General features: G+C 48.3%; 2 protein-coding genes across 2 annotated transcripts in view; one reads left to right on the top strand and one right to left on the bottom strand.

The window, feature by feature from the left end:
- Window positions 1-2,151, bottom strand: part of GALR2 (galanin receptor 2) — a 2,681-nt gene extending 530 nt beyond the window's left edge. Inside the window, exons 1-2 of the mRNA XM_017833075.1 lie at window positions 1,811-2,151; window positions 2-475 (exon numbers count right to left, since the gene is read on the bottom strand). Of these exons, the coding sequence (XP_017688564.1) occupies window positions 2-475; window positions 1,811-2,151 (815 nt within the window). The remainder of the gene's footprint in view (window position 1; window positions 476-1,810) is intronic.
- A 3,864-nt stretch (window positions 2,152-6,015) lies between these two features.
- SRP68 (signal recognition particle 68) lies at window positions 6,016-20,107 on the top strand. Its single transcript, XM_017833074.1, has 16 exons — window positions 6,016-6,170; window positions 8,154-8,220; window positions 8,750-8,863; window positions 9,472-9,667; window positions 10,414-10,496; window positions 10,725-10,834; window positions 11,204-11,286; window positions 11,529-11,669; window positions 14,912-15,010; window positions 15,325-15,389; window positions 15,697-15,856; window positions 16,504-16,598; window positions 16,829-16,958; window positions 17,369-17,444; window positions 18,298-18,350; window positions 18,776-20,107. Exons 1-16 carry the CDS (start codon window positions 6,023-6,025, stop codon window positions 19,001-19,003), a joined length of 1,848 nt encoding a protein of 615 aa, XP_017688563.1. The 5' UTR covers window positions 6,016-6,022; the 3' UTR covers window positions 19,004-20,107.
- The last annotated feature ends 1,821 nt before the right edge of the window (window positions 20,108-21,928 follow it).

Here is a 21,928-nt window from a genome sequence, read left to right as displayed (position 1 = left end):
GGAGATGACGTGCGACAGGATGCGGAGCACGTACGTGGAGTGGTTGAGGGGGAAGTACCCGAACCAGACGCAGAGGATGACCAGGTGGTGGGGCAGCCAACAGAGGCAGAACAGCACGGCCACAATGATGATCATCCTGGTGACCTTCCGCTTGGCCTTCTTGGACTCGGACATGTCTTGGAGAGGGTCCACGGACTTCCACAGGTAGCGAATAGTCCGCACGTAAGTGAGGCTCAGGATCAGCACCGGGATGATGTAGCTGAAGACGAAGGTGCAGATGTCCATGACCTTGCGCTGGGAGATCTCCCAGATGGGGTGGCACACGGTCAGGTTGGCCAGCTGGAATTCCTGGTAGTAGCTGAGGTAAGGGCCCGAGAAGATGAAGGAAAGCCCCCAGATGAGGCCGATGGCCATGAGGGCATTCCGGGGCGTCCTCAGCTCCCTCGAGTGCAGGGGGTATCGTATGGCCAAATACCTGCGTGGGAAAGGGAGAGGGACACAGCTGCAGTCCTGGGGAGGACACAGAGAGAGCACCTCTGGGACCGATTGGAGGAAGGGCACAAGGGATGGATTTGAGTTTTCCAGGGCAATTAGTTACACAGCTGATTCCCTGATGCTTTCTCAGGGTCCTTGTACAGTGCAGAGTGAGGAAGATCCTCACCCAACCCTGTCCCGTCACCCTTTCTGCTCCCAGCAGTACTTGTGGGGACAAGAGGTATGGTCCCCTTCTGTCCCTCTCCCTAATCCAGCAGATCCTCACTTGATCGTCACTCTGACTGGCAGAGCACAAATGATAGCAGCAGTGTGGATACGAAGGCAGGAGCAAGTCCCCAGGATCCCCAGACAGTGTTCCTCACACTGGCACACATGAAAGCACATCACCCCTTTTCAGTTCTGTAATTAGCTGGTTCCCTAATTACACCCAGAACTGAGGGCCTGTGCTACCTCCCTAGCTTGGCACCTCTGTTCCCCCAGCTCAGTGGGACATGGGGGAAGAGGCAGCCCCTGGCCATGTTTTAGCTCCTGGGGATGCTGTCCCAGCACCTGCTGGGATGGCAGAACACACCCAGCCCAGCTCTGGGGCTCCCATGGTTCTTCCCATGGACTTTCCACATCTCATCTTGCAGGTTTCAGGCACAGAGCAGAGCAGCACCAGGAGCTCCCTGCCTCTCACTCACTGCAGGTTCATAACTCACCGGCCCTTGCAGAGTCAGGGGCTGAGTGAGCATGAGGTAAAGCTCAGGCAGGAATAACAGCCTTCCTGGCTAAAAACTACCCTGGAAAAGGAACAACCACTGGAGCAAAGGGACAGCACTGGGAGAAAAAGGGGCTTTTTGCTAATGAAAGGGGAGGGTGGGAAAATCAGTGTCTCAGCTCAAATATTGCAGTGCCTTTTCCTCCTCGAGGTTTGCCTGCTTTGCTGGGGGCTATTGGGAGGGTCAGGGCTCTCTCCATACATCCCAGGGAGAGCCACAACTGCACAGGGACTGAGCTTTGTTTTTCTCTGGTTTTCCATTTCCACTTCAACTGCCAGAGCCCAGTCCTACAGCTCTGGGGTCTGAAATCTTCTGCCAGCTGGGCACTGAGGACAGGGGTCGCAGTCCCAACCCTCTGGTAGACCCCATCCTTGGTGGTTTTATTTCCTTGCACACATCAACTGGGAAATGCTCCTGGATTCCTCTAGGAGCCCCGGGAGATGGCAGCAATCAGGGCTTAACTCCAGGGGATTCTGTCCCCTCTCTGCCTAGGAGGTATCCAGAGAAAGGGAACCCTCAGGGTGCAGGGAGCCCCCCCATTCCCTTTTTCCTACCTGTCGAGGGAGACGGTGGCCAGGGTGAAGCTGCTGGCGTACATGGTGAGGTAGATGAAGAAGTGGACAGCCTTGCACATGAAGGGCCCAAACACCCACCCCTCCAGGGTGTAGATGGTGGCTTGGAAGGGGACGCAGAAGAGGATGAAGCAGAGGTCGGCCACCCCCAGGTTGAGGATGAAGAGGTTGGTGGTGTTCTTCACCTGCCCGTTGCGCAGCAGCACGGCCAGGACCAGGCTGTTGCCCACCGTGCCCACGAGGAAGATGACGAGGTACACCAGGGGGATGATCACGGACTCAGGATGCCAGCCCCCCTCGGAGCCTGCCGTGGAGCTGTTCATGGCCGGGAGTGCACGGAGAGGGGATGGATGGGGGGAAAATGCGTGGAGAAGGCACTGGGCAGGCACAGAGGGTGTGGGAGTGCAGGGGAAAGGGGTGCACGGAGAGGTCAGTGAGGGGTGGATCAGGGACTACACGGAAGAAGGGGTGCACAGAGAGCACCTGGGGAGTGCAGAAGGGATATAGGGGCAAAGGGGGTGCAGGGAGTGCAGCGGGGAGTGCAGCAGGGATGCAAAGGAAAAGGGGGTGCAGGGAGAGCACGCTGGAGAGCACAGAAGGGATGCACGGAGAAAGGGGGTGCAGGCAGAATGCGGTGGGGAGCACAGAAGGGATGCAAAGGAGAAGGGGGTGGACGGAGAGGTCAGCGAGGAGCGCACCGCGAACGCGCAGGGAAGGGGTGAAGGGGAAAAGGGGCGCACGGAGAGTGCACGGGAGATGCCCGGGAAAGGGGGTGCAGGGAGAGCCGGCGCGGGGGGATGCAGGGGGGAGCCGGGCGCCCTTCACCTCCTCCGGGGTCGGCGGGAGCCCGCGGCCGCTCGGTGCGGCTCCGGCGGTGCGGATCCAGCGCTCTCCGTGCGCCGCCGGAGCGGGGGGGCCCCGGGGCGGCTCCGGGGCGGCCGCTCCCGCCCGGCCCCGCGCATCGCGCCCCGAGCCCGGGGAGGGGATCCCGGGCCCTTCCGCTGCCCGTGGGGAGCCCTCCCGGGCACAGGGGCTCGGGGCAGGGGCGCTTTGCCCCAGTGCGAGGTAAATATCTGTTAGTGATGTTACACCCCGGGCCGGGGCTGGGTGCCCCAAAGGGAGCTGGACACCCAAAGTCTGAGGGTTTTTTCCTTATTGCTTCCCCATGCAGCAGTCACTGGGAGAGGGCTTTTCAACCCTAGGGGCTGCAGGGCTGGTTTTTTTTAGGAATGGAGGTTCCTCTCCTACTGCAAATGTGTCCAGCATGCAGCTAAATCCTTGCACCAAAGCACCCGAGGTGAGCCCAGGTTTGCAGGAGAAACCGCGTTTCTCCCCAGGGCTGGCGGGTCAGGGTGATTCACTGCAGCGAGAACAGATTTTTGTCACGTCTTGTCTTCTTTTCCTGCAAAAATTGCTCAGAGCCTTTACAGATGGAAGTCTTGGGACTGGCCGGTGCAATCAGCTCTCCAAGGACTCTTCATGTGGCCCCCAGGCTGCTTTGCTTTGTTCCTATGGAGAGAGAGAAGTATTTAATGCATCAATTACTCCTGTAACTGACCCACTCCACAGCTTCCCAGTTCTCTTCACGGACGTCCAGAGCTGAGCCTGCTGGCAGTGCTGGGAGCTCCGGGGACACTCACAGCCCTATGACATTGCCAGTATAGGGTACAGAGCCCTTTTCCATCCTCAGTAGCCCACAAGAAGCCCCACAAAGCCAGCTCCTGTTCAGACAAGGTATATGGGAAAGTGGATAGACCCCTTTGGATGAGATGAGATGATCCTGACATTATCTTGCCGGCAATTAGGAGCAGCACAGCGGGAAACTGGCCATCCCACAGGGTTCAAGGAGGTGCTGAGGCACAGGGTGTAGCTCTGCCTCCCTCTCCTGATCCCAGACTGGCCACATTCCCCTCAGGGAATCACTCCTGGCCTCAACAAGGGCTGAGCCACATCCCCAGCCATGACCATGGATGTTGCAGGGCCAGCTCGTGGGGAAAGCCCAGCCCCAGGGAGTTTTTACCCTTGGGAAATTGCCCTAGTTCCAGGGAGGTTTCACCCCATGGGATCTGCCCTGTGTCCTCAGATACTCACTGCAGGGCACTGGCATTTGGGTGATGACACTGGTGGTGTCTTTGGTCTCCCTTGAGCTGTGGTCAGCTCTCAGATAGGCCAGGTCCACCCTCGTGCTACAGGGTGAGATTATTAAAAAAAAAAACAACCAAGGAAAATACCCAGTTTCTTCCTGAACACCAGCACAACTCACAACCTGCAGCTCTGTACACAAACATTAGTAACAGAATCCCTCATCCAAAAACTGCAAAATAAGTTCTTGGCCTGAAACATAGATGGGTTATTTGGGCAGGGGTGCAGCAGCATGGGGATCTGGCCTCCAAACCCCCAAAAGGAAAAGTCACATTATAAGGCTACCAGCCCTCCCAGACTGCAGGGGCAGGCAGCACGGGGAGGGTCTGTGCATGGTGTGAGTGTTTGGAGCTGGTAACCCTCACTGGATTTATCCCTGCGGCACCAAAGGCAGCTCAGCCCTGCTGCAAGGCTCTCACCAAGGCTCTGCTTGATGCAGTGCTGCAGGTTTGTGTGGTCCTCCTCTCCCTCTGCCCTGCAGCAGGAATCTACACATCGAGCCAGTGGTTGGCAGCTTTATCCTTCCATTTACAGGCTCCAGAGGAGCAGCAAAGTTTTGTGTCAGCGTATGAGAAAGAAATGTGCCCGTGCCACACCTGATGGCTGCTCTGGCATTGGAGTGGGTCCCTTGGTTGGTGAGATGCATGTGGGGCACCTGAAGGTGGGTGCTGCCTTTATCAGTCCATCTGAACCACAGAGAGAAGCAGTTGTTCCTAAAACAGACTTTAATTGCCATGTCTGCTTAGTTCAGCATCATCCTGGAGCACAGTTTGGTTTAGAGAGGGAATGGATTCCTGGGAGATGTGTTGGGAACCTGGAGCAGACAGACACAGTTTAAGAGATTTGCTTCAGCTTGAGGACACGGTTGATTTTTTGTTTTATTTTTTCCCTTTGAATTTCCTGTCCATGAGAAGAAAGGAGAACTTTGGAACCAGGAATAAGATATCACAGCTGAGCTCTTGGAAGGGGAGAGGAGCCAAAATTGCTGCTCGCTGTAGTGTGGCAGCAGCAAAGAGCAGCCAGGCAGGCAGAGCCCAGGCTGGCAAAGATAGGTCTGGGCCTGATGAGAGCAGCTCTGAGAGCAGTGTGTACCACTCACTATTATAACCACTATGTTTGTGTAAATATTTATCACCAGGTACTCAAAACAGTTTGGGGTTTGTTCCTAACGAGTTATCTCCAAGCTTGGTTCAAATATTTAAAACCCATGTGCAAGAGGACCTGGTTTTAAGCGCTTCTCCCAGGTAGCGGGCGCAAATCCATTTTGATACCTTTAAATAGCTCCATGGAAGTGCTGCTGGATTTGGGTGTGTTTGGGGCTTTGAAGTAACAACACAGAGTCTCTTTAACCAGGTACACAGCCCAAGGGGGGCAAAGGCAGTGGGAGGGGGGAGATTTTGGGGGATGATGTGGATCTTCTTTGGGGTGAGTGGGACAGGGTTGGGGGGGGGTGACCCTGGGGGCGGATTTGGGGGTCAGTACCAGGGTGTGTGAGTGGGACAGGGTTAAGGATGTGACCCTGGGAGCTAATTTGGGGGTCAGTACCAGGGTATGTGAGTGGGACAGGGTTAAGGATATGACCCTGGGAGCTAATTTGGGGGTCAGTACCAGGGTGTGTGAGTGGGACAGGGTTAACGATGTGACCCTGGGAGCTAATTTGGGGGTCAGTACCAGGGTATGTGAGTGGGACAGGGTTAAGGATATGACCCTTGGGGATGATTTGGGAATCAGTACCAGGGTGTGTGAGTGGGACAGGGTTAAGGATGTGACCCTGGGAGCTAATTTGGGGTCAGCCCTGCTGGGGATGACCCTGGGGCAGAGGAGTTTGACTGGGCTGGGGGGCTCAGACTGGGTGTGACTGAGCGGGACAAGGGCAGGAGGGCCGGGGGTGGATGTACCAAACGCAGGGTGAGCCCCAGCGCCGGGAGCGTCCCCGAACCCCCCGATCCCCTCCCGGGATCCCCCCGGCCGGTCCTCCCCGTTCCCGGCGGCCCCCGCGCCGGCCCCTCGCGCCGCTGCCCGGCCCGTGATGCACCGCGGCGCTGGCGCAAGATGGCGGCGGAGCGTCAGGGCGGCGGCGGCGGCCGCGGGGCCGGGGCGGAGGAGAACCGGGACGGCAGGGACGGCAAGGACAACAAGGAGAACGAGCGGCCCGCCGCGCCGCAGCCCGGCGGCCTCGGCGACAGCCTGGGCCTGGAGAGCATCCTGCGCCGCGGCGGAGGGCGGGGGGGAACGTGGCAGGCCCGGCCCCGTGGGCGGCGGGGGGACGTGGCGGCAGCGCGGGGATTGCAGGGCCCGGAGGATGCGGCCCCGCGGGCAGGGACGGGGGGCGGCGGGGACTCCCCGGGTCGGGCCCCGTGCGGGGGCACCGCGGAGGAGCGGGCGGTGTTGGCCCGGCCCGGCGTGAGGGGTTGGTTTGTGTAAAACGGCCCAGCCCGGCATTCCTGAGGTGTGGATTTGTGCTCTGCCTGTGCGGCTTCTCCTTCCGAACCGCGTGGCAGCTGGAGCCAGCCCCCACGGCCCAGCTCTGTGCTGGGTTGTGTGCTTTAGATAGGAGCAGGTCACCTCTGAGGTGCTGGTTGTAATATTAAAGCTTGAGGCAATAATGGATAAAAAAATCTTAACAGATGCGCTGAGGTGGCAAACCACCTCCTGCGAGTTTAGTGCTTCCAAAATCTGATGTGGCCTGTAAAGCTCGTGGAGGTTTTTGTACGTGAAACTTTAGATGTGAAGCTAGTCCAGCTGCACAGCTGTGGGAGAGCTGGGGTTTATTTATCTTCTGGGTCAGAGGAAAACTCAGGTGAAACGAGGTGGCAGTTTTCCACGTGGCATATGGCAGGTGGTGTGTAGCCAGTAACTGTGGAGTAGGATGCAGACATGGCAATTGCCCTGCTAACGTTGGGAATATCTAAATCAATGAAAAAGTGCATAATACAGGGGGTATGAATTCAGCAAGTAACTGCACAGGATTAAAGAGAGTCTGAAAAAAATCTTGGGTAGACAGCAAGGACGAGGAGGGCTGTGTTGAGATGTTGCAATTTGAATTGTTTGTTCCACAAATATGAAATAACTCATTGTAATAACTATTGGTGCAGGTTCTTAATACTTGAGAGATTTAATTTTAGGTGTAGTTACAAGAAAACACTTTGATAGACATTGACATTTTAAACTTTAAATATCTGGTGATTTCTTTAGGTATAATATTAGTGTTTCTTTTCAAGGGATTGTTGTACAGTCTGGTTTTGGGTGTTTTTTAAAGGCTTCTTGATAAAGCTAAAAAAGGGAAATTTTAGGATATAAATATATATAGCACAGAGATTTCCTGTTTGTGGTGGAGATTGTTTTTTGCAATATAATCTGCCTTGTAAACGGTGTGAAAAGCATCAGCAGATTTACCAGAATATGGTCTATTATTTACTTGGTAGCATCAGTAAGGGAATAAAGGAACTACAGGATGCACAGAAATTGGCAAATGCACTGAAGAGTGCAGAGACTGGATGGGAATGATGGAGTGATGGTATCCCAGGTCACAGGGCAGTGCATTGTGTCACAGATGTTTGTTACAGTCGTGCAGCAAGACAGAAATGTGTTGAAAAACTGTGCGGAAAATCAGCCCCTGAGTTCTTTTCAAAAGCTCTTTTGAGGAGGTTCTGCGTTCAGAAAGCTGTTTTTTGTGGAAGCTGTGTGGGGAAGGCAGCAGTGATTCTGTTCAGGGTGTTTGTGTCCTTTTCCTTTTGGGAGATGGAAGGTTTAAGGGCAGGAAAGCTTCTCTCTCCCTCGGTTTTGCCAACAAAACCATATCACAAGCGTGGCTGGGGAGGCTGTGTAGCCAGGCTGAGGCAGTCAGTTGTATGAGCCTGGATGTGTCTGTTGGCACAGCTTATCCCAAAATGAGCTCCAGTGAAGCAACACTCCCGTGGATGTCTGTAGGAGAAGGTGCTTGAGGTTTGTCTGAGTCCTGTCCTTGCTGATGTTCATGAGCTCTGAAGTGAGCAGTGGAGTCATGAGGTGCTTTAGAACCATCAGTTCCCTCAGCTGTGTGTTTTTAGGAGGTTTTGGGGTGCCCCTCTGTTCACAGCACATTTGTTTAACGGGACCTATAGAGTTCCCTTCCGTTATTTTGGAGTGGAACAAGGGGCTGGTGACAGACTGTGCTGTCCATGTGCCTTAACATGAATCGCAGTCCTGCAGATCGTGAAGGAGTCACAGCAGCAGCACGGTTTGAGACATGGGGACTTCCAGAGGTACAGGTTAGTACTGGGATTTCCTCCTGTGGCTTGGCTTCTCTTAATTTAAAAACTAAAGCCCTTGTAGCAGGCAACAAAACCCATCTGCCAAGTAAATACCCCTGGCAGGTTGTTCCATGTGAGCTGGTCGATGTGTGCTGATCTCTGTTCGCTGCAACATTCTGTGGCTGTGCCATTTAGGAGGGTTCACACAGGCTCTTTTTTCTCCATTGCCCTGAAGAGCTTGTTTGTTAACACCTCTGTGATGTCAGTATTCAATAAACACACATAAACCAATCTGTAATGAGAACATCATTCTGGTTTTTCAAGATCAGGGATTATTATATGTCTTCTTACCTTTCATATTTTCTATTAACTGCTGTTTTACAGGCAGTGTCTAAGCTACCTCTTACCATATGTCAGACTTGGAGTTCTTAGTTGTTAAACATGGCCTGGCACAGCCTTTAGTCCTTTTTTCCCTGTTTGGATAAAGCAGTAAGCAGAAGGAAAGTTGTTCTTTGGCCAAACTGACTGTGGTTGTCTTTTTTTTTAGGGGTTATTGCTCCCGCAGGCTACGGAGGCTCCGAAAAACTCTCAACTTCAAGATGGGCAACAGGCACAAGTTCACTGGGAAGAAAGTAACTGAGGAGATTCTCTCAGACAACAGGTACAGCATGGAATTGAACACTCAGTTTATTAGTGAAGAGTTTCACTTCAATAATTTCTTTTCATGTGGATGTGGTGGAAGAATTCTATACAATATGCTCAGAAACGTTTCTTTTCAGGGGTGTGTGTTGTTGATATTAATAAAAGATAAAAGCCAGGATTTTGGGCTCATTTCCCATCTTTTTATGTCAGGAACGAAAAGGAACACTTGAAACATCTGCTGTCTCCTCTTTTTCTGTGGGAAAAGAACACATTGTGCTGCATTCACCTGAGTTGTTAAGAACATATTGAACCCATTTGAATGGGTTGAACCCAAAATGATAAATTTTTTGTCTTTTCAGTGTCTGTGGTGCTATAGAATAGTTGCAAATTCTCTTCCTCAGTGGGATAATTGCATTTCTGAGTGAGAAACACAGCAGAAAACAGTTAGGAATTATATGACTTTGTGTGCTTAGAATGTTAAGAAACATTCAAGCTGGTCAAGCGCAAAACACGATCAAGCTGAACTTCCGTTACCAAGCTTTGCAGATCCTGTGGCGAAGAACTGATGGTGATGTAATTCTCATTTGGATGCCATTATTTCCTCATTAATCCCCCTGTGCCCTGCAGGTATTTGCTGTTGATCCTGATGGATGCAGAGAGGGCCTGGAGCTATGCCATGCAGCTGAAGCAGGAGGCCAACACGGAGCCCCGCAAACGCTTCCACCTGCTGTCGCGGCTGCGCAAAGCTGTGAAACACGCCGAGGAGCTGGAGAGGCTCTGTGAGAGCAACAGGGTGGATGCCAAGACAAAGCTGGAAGCGCAGGTAACCACTGGTACTTTTGATCTTGTTTTACAGCAGCCTTTGGATTTGGGGTGAAGAGATAGGAACTGTCTAGCAATAGATAATCAAGAAAAGTAAAAAGGGTTGAGGGAGACTAAAGCGATGCAACACAGCCCAAGAAACCATGCTTATCTGTTGAGTTATCTTTGTTAAATGCCCTGAGATAGCCACACAAGATCTGGAGCTTCAGTTCCTGGAAATTAGAAAGCAACTGTGTTGTGACACTGGTCTCTTTGAACAAGGGGATTTAGTACCATTTAAGTTACTTAAACTTCCATTTTATAGCATATTGCTGGAAAAAAATGTTTTGTAACATCAGTGGGCCATGTTGATTGCATAACAAGCAAGAAACATCTTTGCTTTCATCTCTGAGCAGCTCTGTCTAGTGGAAGGTGTCCCTGTCCATGGCAGGGGGGTTGGAGCTAGATGATCTTTAGGGTCTCTTCCAGCAATCGATTCTGTGATTCCATTCCATGATTCTTTGATTCCTTAGAAATGTAGCAGTGAAAAAACTTAGAAAACTGAAACTTAGAAATGTCTCAGTTAAAGAAGAAAAGATAGGTAGGTGGTAACCTGTCATCCAGATCAGTTGCCTTCTGTGGGAAGACCAAACAAAAAGGGCAGGGCTCAGTCACTCACTGCAGGTGTCGCAGCAGCCTTGTACTAAAGGTTGTAGCAATCAGGCCGTGGATCTTGGGTGAATTCCCTTGCCCCTGCTCTGTCTGCAGGCGTACATGGCTTACCTCACCGGGATGCTTCGCTTCGAGCACCAGGAGTGGAAGGCAGCAATGGAGGCTTTCAACAAATGCAAGTGAGTTCCACAACTTCACCAGCTTCGTTTAGTAAATAGCATTGAACAAGTGGGGTAAGTGTATGTGCAGTATGTACAGCAACTCTGAGTTGTTTAGTTAACTGTGCACTTAACCAGGAGGTGCTATGAAGAAACAGCATCCTCTGGAGCAGAGACACAAACTCCTCCCTTGGGATAACACCCACAAAGGGCACATACTGCAGCGTTAATATTTGTTCTTTGCTGTAGGACCATTTATGAAAAACTGGCCAATGCTTTCACAGAAGAACAAGCTGTGCTGTATAACCAGCGTGTGGAAGAGATCTCGCCCAACATCCGCTACTGTGCCTATAACATTGGTAAGGGAAGGGGGTGCCTGGTCTCCAGCAAAGAACAAGGCTTGCTCACATGAAAGGGATGTTGATTTAGTTAAATACTGCTCTAAGTGACATTGCAGCAAAGCTGTAATATTTTGGGCAAATTCTGAACACGTTCTGGGACAGTTCAGCAGTGGAGAAATAGACTCCTTTTGCAACAGCACCTGTGGTTTTGTGTAGAAAGACAAAATAACAGTTTGTGGTGGTTTGCCTATGAAGTCAGAATGAAATTGCAAGTTTCTCTCCTTTGTCCCCAGACTGCCAGTATAAAATCTATTGATTAGCTGTTGTATATGAAAATAGTTTTTGAAGTGGAATGGAAATGTGATCTGGATTTGTGGATTCTCTCAGGTGACCAATCTGCCATGAATGAGTTGATGCAGATGAGACTGAGGTCTGGTGGCACTGAAGGTCTTCTTGCAGAAAAACTGGAGGTAACTTATTTGCACACTTCAACTTGAAACATTCATTGAGACTCTGTTGAGCATGAATATTGCTGCAGCAAACCATTCAAGAGCCAGAATATAACAGAAGCGAGCAAGCAAGCCTGGGCTCTGTGGGAAGCCACACTTTACCAAAAAACCCTTTGATTTCAAAATAGTTAAACCTAATGTGAATTTAAGAAGTCCTGGATCCCTTTAAGTTCAAGCTCATAATGTGAGTCTGTTCTGTGCAGGCTCTGATCACCCAGACTCGAGCAAAGCAGGCAGCCACGATGAGCGAGGTGGAGTGGAGAGGGAGAACTGTTCCAGTGAAAATAGACAAAGTGAGGATCTTCCTGCTGGGCCTGGCTGACAACGAGGCAGCGATCGCTCAGGTAACCCAGCACTGGCCTTCTGACCATCCTCTTTCCTTCAGAGCAGTGCCTGATACCTGGACTAAAAGCTTTGGAATAATCTATTTTTTTCAAGGTTGGGGTTGGAAGGCTAAAAGTACAATACTGACTGTAACCCAAAGCTGAAGTGGCATTTGGGATAGCTCTCACAGTCTGCTAAGTGGTAGTCTGGGAGATCTGTTCTGAGTATTCCTGCTCTTTGAAACACTCTGCTGCCTTTCAGCAGCAGGATGATGGCCATTATTAGTTTGTCACTTGGGAGTGAAGAGCATTTTTAAGAGCAACTGGTTTTGAATTAGTTTTAATTTCTTTAAGCATCTTGCTCAAATGCTCCAATTTCAGGGCAGCCGAAAGAAAAAGGATACATATTAACCACATTATTTTCAGCAACAGAAAGCAATTTGCCAGGTGAAGCAGGTGCTATGAGTTTTATTCCATTTTCTTACTGACTTATGGAAATCCTCAAAAGCAGGAAGAGGATTAATAAATGTGAGGATATAAATCAATCTCACATACAGTGGTTCTGAAACACTTCTTAGAATCATAGAATACCCTGAGTTAGAAGGGACCCACGAGGATCATTGAAGTCCAGCTCACTGGAACTTGTAGTGGCACATACTATGCAGTCTTTAATATTGTAGTCAGGTTTTTCACATGTGACTTTTTCCTTGGAAATGGTGACCAGATGGTGGATCCTGCTTTTCAGTGGCTGCATACTCACTTGCAGTTTGAAAAGGCAGTGAAAGGATCTTCAGTAACAACTATTACAGCTAAAGATGGGCTTGTTGCAGCGTAAAAAAACCTTTTGTCACCAGGAGAATAATGATGATAAATAAAAATGGTAAAATGAAAACCCTACAAAGGGATAAGGCAGGAACAGGGGATAGTGTTAAGAGGAATGTGAGTAGGATAAACAGGATGTGGCTGGGTAGGAAACATGAGTGTTACCCACTCTTGTCAAAATATTATGAACTGAAGGGTGCTGAATGTGTTTGTTTTTAGGAAGCACATACACATGGCCAGCAGGTGGAAGTGCAGCTCAGAGTTCCTTCCTTTAATTTCCATCCTGCCAGGCTGACAGCTGGGCTTTCTCAGTGTAGTTGCCCTCTAAAGCAGTGGCAGAACAGTGGGCTGAATTGGTTTTCATCTTGCTTTGTGTTCCTTGGGAGCTCTGACTAAACAGGGGAGTTTTGTGGTTCAGAATCAGTTCTGGTGAGAGCTGAGCATGCAGCAGCACTGTTTATATTTCCAGAGGGCTAAAACTTGGAAGCAGTTCTGTCGTTGTGACAGGCAGTCCATCTTTAGCTGAATGCATTGTGGTTCCTGGGATCTTTGGCACCTTTCTACTCATCTTGACTGAGTTAAAACCCTGACATAACATCAGTGCTCTGCAAGGTTTAATTAGAAGTAAAACCAATCTGTTGTGTATAAAAATGAAGTTTTTCTCAGCACAATTACACCGTTGCCTTCAATATCCTGTTGGTAATGGGAGAAACAGAACAAATAAGCCAAACTGAAATAAAAACTGAAGTTTAAAGTTGCTTATGGCAGCCCTTGGGTTTGAAGGTGTGACTTTGAGGGCCCATTGGCTGTAACCAGGTAGAAGTGAGAAGGGTGCAGGGCAGCATGACAGGAGTGTGCTCCTACCTGGCATTGCCTCAAGGATTCTGTGCTCATCTCTGGACTGCAGCAAAAAATAACTGTCAGAGGTGTTACACAGTGGTTTAGAACAAATTTAATAGGAGGATTGAGCACTTATGGAAGTGGGTTCAGTGGGATCAGTTCCTGTGATGCCCTTTAAGATGAACCTGTGCTGTTCTGTCAGGGCACTTGAATCACCAGCTGTGATTCAAGATCACAGTTTTGTGATCTGATCTCTCCCAAATCAGAACATATGTGCATTTATGCATGGAATCATCAGCTCAAGGAGTTTTTGCTTCGAAAGGAAAGCCTTTGTTTCATGGCAGGGCCCAGCCCTTTCCCTGTTTGTGCCTGACTGATGATCTGGCCGTGTGTTTTCATTTTTGTGCGTACAGTGAAATTGCTGTGCTGCTCTGGGTGAGGTTGAGAATGCAGTCAGACTCGTCTCTGGTTATTCTCAGGAGTCAGTCCCACCTTAAAAAAATTCTTGCAGCAAATCTTAAATTAAAAGCAAAAAAAACCAAACCCAAAAAACCCGCCTTCATCTCAGGATACCTGAGGCTTTGTGAGGGAGTAAAAATAACATTCCTTATTGGGTTTGCAAATGTGGGAAGTGGAGAGGCAGAGACTGTAGAGCTCTGTGGAAGATAAACAAGTGAGCCTGTTTTTAGGCAGTTTTTTATTCATTTGGACAATTGCAAATTTGTTGCAACAAATTCGTTGCTCATTTTATGCTGTTACTTGGAAGTGGTATAACACAGTGCTGGTGCTCTTTAATCTTCCTTCAGTTGCTAAGGTTGAGGTTTGTTTTTGGGCAGTTTTACTGTATCAGTAAGTCTTGCAGTCCCCACCTGGTTACCGAATGAAGTCGAGTTTGGGAGCTTGTTTAATTAGGTACATGATATGCCAGTAAATTAGGCAGAGATCAGGCTTCAACTTGTTTTTTTAAAGTTGTTTTCATGTTCTGCTGTTGGGGCAGAAGGCCAAAAGCTGCTTCACTTTTTTGACAAAACCTGTGGCGACAGCAGAAAAGCACTCGGTCACTCCTGCTGCTAAAATACAGGGTTACTGTAAAAAATGCGTCAAACCAGCAAGTTGTTGCCACAGTGAGCATTGCTAGAGTGGGAGTGGAGAAAAGATAATCATCTACATGTTCTTACCACATGAGAAAAATTAAATCAGCATAACAAGAGCCGTCTGCATTGGTAGTTTGCCAGTTTGGTGCTGCTCAGCTCTTCAGTTGCTGGGCCTTTCCCACAGTGCAGTCCGGCCTCAGCTGCTCTGGGAGCAGTGCAGGTGCCATCCAGGAAGGGAAGGAAGGTAGCTGGTGCAGGGATGAGGCTATGAGCTGTGTGTGCTGGGCCTTCAGTGCTGCTGAATCCTCACCACTGACCACATTCCCCATGGTTTCTGGCAGTTTGCTCCCAGGAATGTGTTGCAGACAGGCACAGGTTGGAGTTCTCAATACCCATGAATGTTAAAGCCATACTTTGGGAAAAGCTTTGTTTACTCTCCCCAGTTAATTGGTGCATCATACAAAAATTTCTGATTTCTAAGCTGTCTTGAATCTCCTTTGCTCTTAGGCAGAAAATGAGGAGACAAAGGAACGTTTGTTTGAGTCTTTACTCAGTGAGTGCAGAGATGCCATTCAGGCAGTCCGGGAAGAATTGAAACCAGACCAGGTAAGCAGCAAACATCAGCTTCTGTTTCCAACAACACAGTATTTCTTTGGGGCTGATTTGTTAGTGTTAAACTTGCTTAACAGTAAAAAAGGGCTGAGGTTTCTGTAATAAAGAGCTGCATAAGAGTTACCTTTGAACTTATTCTCTTCAGAACTGGACTGAGGAAATAGCAGTGTAGAAGCCCTCTCTCTTTTGCCTGAAAATCTGTTACAGCTTTTATGGTTTACCCAAACCTTGAGGTGCTTCTGTATTTTTCTTCCCTTGTCTGCCAGTTTTAAGTAAATCATGCAGTGTTTTGTCTCCAATGTCCACAGAAACAGCGAGAGCACTCTCTGGAAAATGATTCTGGGAAGGTGTCCAACATCCAGTACTTACACAGGTAATAGGCAAACGTTGCTGTGTGCTGGCGTGAAGCAGTCGTGTTCTTATGTCAGGATTTTACTTCTGTTTGATTTTTGTTTTATGGGGATTTTGTTCTGGGCCTCTCTCATCTCGAAGGATGACTGTACAGATAAGGATCTGATCCGTGCAGCTTCGAAAATATTTCCCTCAAGACTCTCAAGTTGACCTTCCCTGTGTTCTTCCCCCACTAGTACCAGCTCAGACTGGGGGAGGAAGGCGTTTTTCGGAACAAAGAGTACTGTTTGAGCAAGTCTCTGATGGTATTTTCTCTGTTTTCTTGGTAGTTACCTGACCTACATCAAGCTCTCCACGGCCATCAAGCGCAACGAGAGCATGGCCAAGTCCCTGCAGAAGGCCCTGCTGCAGCAGCAGCGCTCGGACGAGGACGGCAAGCGCACGCCCCGGCCACAGGACCTCATCCGCCTCTACGACATCATTCTGCAGGTAATTCTTTGTCCTTTGGCACAAAAACCTAATGGGGAATATACAGCAGTGCAGTTGAGCTGCCTGTGAAGTCTGAAGTACCTGCAGGTACCTTGGAGATGTTCAACGTTTACATGAAACACAAAAACCCCTTTCTAGTTGTGAGCAGAACGTGCTGCTGGAATGGGTGTCCTTGGTTGGCCACATTAACACAGTTTTAAAATAGTCTTTCTGACTCTTTTATGCAGCACCCTCAGAGCTGCCTTAATTCCTGCTGGCCAGGGAAAGTAGCAGCTAAAAATACTTGTTCTTCATAAGCAGTTTTTCAGTTTCTCCCATCGTTTTTCTATTAACTGTGGGAGCCTGTGGCTGAAGCAGTTGTGAATGGGAAAGGGAAATGCCTTATGAAAGAATTAGTTCATGTGAAATCTAAGGAGTCTTTGTCCTAATTCCTGTTTGTGTCAGGAAATCTGTCCTGAGGGCAACTTGCACAAGTTTCAATGAGAGTCCTTCACAAGGTTAGAAAACTGATAATTAGAAAACTGGATGGAAAGTATTTCCATGGGAGTGTACTGTTGACTTGTCAGAAGGGGCAGCTTTCTCCTACTGCAGCAGATTCCAGAGGAAAACAGTGCCTGCATTTGTTATTCTGACTCTCCTTTGCCCAGAACCTTGTGGAACTGATGCAACTTCCTGGCCTAGAGGAGGACAAGAACTTCCAAAAAGAGATTGGATTGAAGACGCTCGTGTACAAAGCTTACAGGTGACTGAGAAACAGCCAGGTTTTCTTTAGCACACATGACATCCTCAAAGGTTGTCACTCCAAAGCTCTGTGTGCTGTACAGGCCTTTGATGCAGTTCCCTCTGCCCTTTTGTGAAATGGAGACTGGATGCTGAGGGGAAACTGGCCAGTGCTACCTAAGGATATCCCCTGTTACCAGTCCTTTGAGTTGGCAAACAAACATGTCAGGAATCCACTCTTTACTGTTGCAGGTGTTTCTTCATTGCCCAGTCCTATGTCCTGGTAAAGAAGTGGAGTGAAGCTCTGGTGTTATATGAGAGGGTGCTGAAATACGCCCGGGAAGTTCAGTCAGGAGCTGGAGCTCATAGGAACAGCTTGAAGGTAGGAACCCAATCCTGTGTGTAGAAGGGTGCTGAAGTTTATGAAGAAGCTCTGTCCCAGTATTTATTGTTAATTAGGTGCCAGGCCATTACAATTCAAGACTGATCTTTAAGTAGGGAGAGGAGTAATACTCATTATAGCAGAGACTTTCTAGTGATGTGGGAACTCTTCAACAGCCTTGGAGGAGAGGCAGACTTCCTGTAACAACTCCACAACAATTTACCACTTTTCCTCACCTGTGCATTTTTTCCTATACAACTTCTGTAGTGCCTGAAGCATGACACTGTAGCTTTTTATCTTCTGGGAAAGCTTATCAGCAGTAGGAATTAGTTTTTGTCAGGTTTTCCCTTTGCTCTAACTCTTAGACTGGCACATTTCAGGCTCTTAAATGATTTTCTTTAATGCCCTAGGAGCTGCCTGATGTTCAGGATCTGATCACTCAAGTTAATGCAGAGAAATACTCCTTGCAAGCAGCAGCTATATTAGGTGAGTAATATACTACAGACTATACTACAGCTCTGCTCTAATGTATCTTGAATAATGCCCCTGCAGCTATTTCATTCCTTTTATTTCATTTCTGAAGTTCCAAATGTTTTTCCACTTCACTCTGATTCATGCAGGCTCTGGAAAACTAATTTCCCCCCCCAGTTGTAGCTGCCTCTAGCTGTGTGTAATGCAGGCAGGCAGTGACTGCACACTTGGCATCTTGCTCCCTGCCCAGGGATGTGAAAACCCTTCAGGGGGATAGGCACCCTTTTTAGAAACCTGCACAGAACAGTTTAGTGTTTAATTTTTTTTTTTTTTGCTGCACACAATATGTCCTTACACATCCCAGTTTTGCCTGGGTGGGAGAACTGCTGAGAACTGCTGGGGAGAGCAGTGATGTTCTGCCCTTTGTCAGTGTCAGTCTGGTCAGTGGAACTTTTGGGAACTGAGTGAACTCTGTGATTTCTTGGGCCGCTGTTTTTGCTGTGCCTGCTGCTGGAAACCCAGGATAAGGAATGGATTGCCTGGTCTCTTATTGCCTTAATATTGCTTTAACAGACCCCCCCGGGGCTGTTCTCATCTGCTGCTTTGTGCTTAACTCAAAGTCTCTGCTGCTTTTCAGAAATTCCCATGACAATGTGAAGGAGCAGCTCTCCACCACTGCAGAGCTATGTGGGCCATAGCTGAGTGTTTGTGCTCCTCTTAGTCTAGAAAGCAAGTTGATTCTACTGAAAATAGTCTTACAGAGAGCAAGGATCATAGCTGAGCTTAGAGGCAGCTGGTTCCTGAGACAATCCTACTTTACACTGGGGTCAAGCCTGTTATTCTTACCACTTCTTCTTCAATTTTGCAGATGCAAATGATCCTCATGAGTCTGAGTCTCCATCTCAGGTCAAGGATGGCAAGGTAAGAGCTGAGAGCTCAGGCAGATTCCAGTAGTGCTCTTAAAGAACATCACTTTTAACCTGTTACCTGAGTGACTCTCATAACTCAAGAAGTGTCACACTGGTCGGGATTTGGTCATGACTGGTTTATTTGGGAGATTTTATTAGGCTTGTTTTTCTTCTGCACGTGCAGAAGGTCCCCGGCACAGTGGAGTTCCTTGGGCAGGAGCTGGGCAGCTGCTTGCAGCTTCTAGGGTTGCCTCTTTCTTTATTTAGCTTTCTCCCTGCACATGGGAAGGTTTTCCAGAGATCCTTTGACAGGGCTCAAGATGCCACACAAGGGAACTTCGGCTTCTTCTGTCTCAGTTGCTGCTCAGTCCTCTTTGCTTGTTTGACCCCATCAGCTTTGATGTGTCTAATTTGTGTTTCTGCCTCCTTCTCTTTCAGCCACTCTCAGAACGGTTTGAGACTTTCTGCCTGGATCCTTCTCTTGTCAGCAAGCAAGTCAACCTCGTGCACTTCCCACCGGGATTCCAGCCCATTCCATGCAAACCCCTGTTCTTTGACCTGGCCCTTAATCATGTTGCTTTCCCACCTCTGGAGGACAAGGTGGAGCAGAAGGCCAAGAGTGGCCTCACAGGATATATAAAGGGCATTTTTGGATTCAAAAGTTAACCAGGACCCCCAGAGAAACAGAGGTTTTATTCTGTATTGAAGGAAAAGCTCCAAGAGGTTCTAGGACACCAATACCTGCACCTGAAACCAACAGAGGGAAGTTTTACCACCTTCTCTCCTGTGTCCTGTGTGTATGTCTGTGCACTCACATTCTCTCCCAGTGTATTAAAGACAAGCAATTATTCAGAAACAAACACACACTATAAATAGCTGAAAATAACCTGGAGCACAGAGAAATTCCATTTTGGTTGGAGAAGTTCTGTGACCAGTGGCCTGTTCAGGGCCAGTACACATCTACTTAGCATGGACCAGGGCATAGGTATAATTTGACTCTTCCCCCTGCCCCATTATTTGACACTGTAATTTGGTATTTTGGTCTAGAAATTGGGGTGTGATGGGGAAACAGAGGTAAAAGTACAGGAGAACTAAACCAGCAAGATGAGGCTCCCACATGATGGCTATGGAACAGTAGCCAAGGGGGCTACTTCTCCTTCCCTTTCGAATCCCAGAAGTCTCTGTATTTTTTAAAAATGTAACAGAACTGACAAAATAGAGCCTCTTTCCTTATCGATAAGGATGGCAGATACGAAATATTAATGGTTACCCCAGCTGTGGTGGGTGAATTTGTACTCTGGGCCAATAGCATCCTTCTTTATTCATGCACACCTTTTGTTAAATACCTGAATACAGTATAGAACCTATTCCTACATGGATTTTCCTGGGAAACTATCTTCATGGGTGGCTTTGGAAATAGCTACTTGCTCTTCATGGGAAGTTGGGTCTCTCATTGTTCATTTTGTCTCTGATCTAAACCTTGCCTGAAAACAAGATGATCTTTTTCTGGAGTTCATTTGTTGCTTTGTTCTTCATCCTTGGTCAGTAGCTACACCTGAAATGAGGGATAAGGAACAGGAGACCAGGAGGTTTGTGAGTGATAAATCATCTCTGTCGTGCCAGACAGCTTTTTTTATAAAGCACCCAGGTGCCACGGTGACAGGCACTTTGAAAATGCAGATAATTTCATAATTGTGGTGACTTAAACAGGAAAAAACCCCACAGCACATAAGCAGAACTGTTCCTAAATAAAGTATTTGGAAGTTTCCACCAGCACTGTGTGGGTTTTCACTCAGCCTGTGGCTGGAAGGTGAGGCAGCAGCTTGTTCTGCCTGAACTCCTGCACTCAGTTGTCTGGACTTTGTGTTGTTTCTCCATTTTTAGGCATTAGGGTCAGAAACAGAAGAACTGTTTTAAATGGTCGAATTTTTCTATGGAAATTTTCCATGCAAGGTGCTTGTGAGATGAATGGGGGTAATTAACAATTCCCATTATTTTAATACAAATGTTTGCCTTTTCTGTTCCAAGTTGATTTGATTTGTGAGTTCTCAAAGTACAGAAGGACTCTGTGCTCAGAGAGAGGTAAGACGAGGAGGAGGAGGAACTTCTTGTTTGTGTTTTAATTTTTGCAACATGGAAACAAAATGGGAATTTCTGGTATTATAGCTAATTCCCTTCGTGTCTGGATGCCAGGGGAATTTTACAGGAGAAAGGGAAAGTGTAGAGCTGAAAGAAACATAAAGGAATTTTTTCATCAGATTGCAATTTCTAGAAAACCTGGTCTTGAATGACAGATGTCCCTCTGAAGCCCATTTCCTTTGAGGCAAGGAAAGGCCAGGGAATAACCAGCACAGGCTCTGTTTCAGGGTATCTCCTCCTGTGTAAATCCACCTAAGCTGCTCTTTCCCTCTCAACTTTTGTATCAGATCACTGAGAGCTCCCGTTTGGTTTGCACACCAAACTCCTGCTTTCCTACCACGGATCCGTGTGGTGCCTGGATTGACTCCAGGAAAACTTGTACTGCAGCCACTTTCTAGATCGTTACTGTTACAAAAACCGAAGAGCAATTTGGCCTCTTTATGCCAAACATCTTTTGACAAGTAACTGATTAGTTGGAGGCAGATAAGAAATTTGAAAACAATAAAGTTTTATTCCTGACCTCCGAGGCGTGGAGTTTGTGTTGAGAACACCGAGCACTCTTTGCCTCCCAAGCACTCAGAGGATCACAGTCCTGGGGCTACTGAACCCCTGGAGAATGGCCACTTAGCTCTGGAGGAGGATCTTGTCCCCCAAGGCTCAGATAACACCACTCAGAGGTAACTTGGCTTGTTTGTTTTGGTGTAGTGTTAATGGAAAGCGAGTAGAATGGGATTTGTTAGGAGTGGTGTGGCTTAAATCACGTGGGAGGCACTAGGAAAAAAACTCAAAATGTAAAAAAGGAAAAAAAATCGTTATTTAAGTCACCTGTGTAAGGCAGACCAGACTCTCAAAGAATATTGAGGATTTTAGCCCTGCAGTGGAGATGGGATGGTGAAGGTGAGGCTGAGGCAGGTGAAGTGTCTGATGTGCTGTGCAGAACAAACCGATTTCCTTGGACCTGCCACGAATGTGCTGTGCCTGGAACAGCCAGGGCAAGGTGCAGAGCACTGGCTTTTGGTGCTTGGAAACCTTCCTGGCAAACCTGCTTCCTTATTGTGCTGCTCTTTGATCACTGTTTGTTTAAAGTGTTTGCTCTCTTTCCATGAATTAATTGGCAACTAGGCCACATGATTGCCCTCAAAACAGGAAACTCCAGCAGAATGGTCAAGAGGATTGCTTTCAATCAAGTTTTCCTATAGAGTATCTTTGGGATTAGCACTGGAATTTTAATTACAGGCTGAGCTAGCCATGCCTGGTACCATTGCATCTATTAAAATAGAAATGAGAGGTACATTGTGGCCCTTGGTTCCACCTTCAGAGACAGACCTGTGTCCTGGACAGTGTTCACTTCTGGTTGTGCATTCCAAGGGGTCTGGTGACAGTGGAGGGTTCTTGAGGGACTGATGGAACACAGGAAAAGTGATGAGCATGAGGCAAAATGGGCAGTTAAGG

The sequence above is a fragment of the Lepidothrix coronata genome, unplaced genomic scaffold (assembly GCF_001604755.1).
Source record: "Lepidothrix coronata isolate B3197 unplaced genomic scaffold, Lepidothrix_coronata-1.0 Scaffold210, whole genome shotgun sequence".
NCBI lineage: Eukaryota > Metazoa > Chordata > Aves > Passeriformes > Pipridae > Lepidothrix > Lepidothrix coronata.
This window is presented reverse-complemented; position numbering and strand designations above follow the sequence as displayed.

What these genes read in the sequence shown, in the direction of transcription:
- SRP68 (XM_017833074.1), top strand. Translation starts at nt 6,023, where the DNA reads ATGGCGGCGGAGCGTCAGGGCGGCGGCGGCGGCCGCGGGGCCGGGGCG. An exon ending in GGGGACTTCCAGAGGTACAG is followed by an intron (nt 8,221 to 8,749) that starts GTTAGTACTGGG and finishes CTTTTTTTTTAG; the next exon opens with GGGTTATTGCTCCCGCAGGC. An exon ending in GCAAGCAGCAGCTATATTAG is followed by an intron (nt 17,445 to 18,297) that starts GTGAGTAATATA and finishes TCAATTTTGCAG; the next exon opens with ATGCAAATGATCCTCATGAG.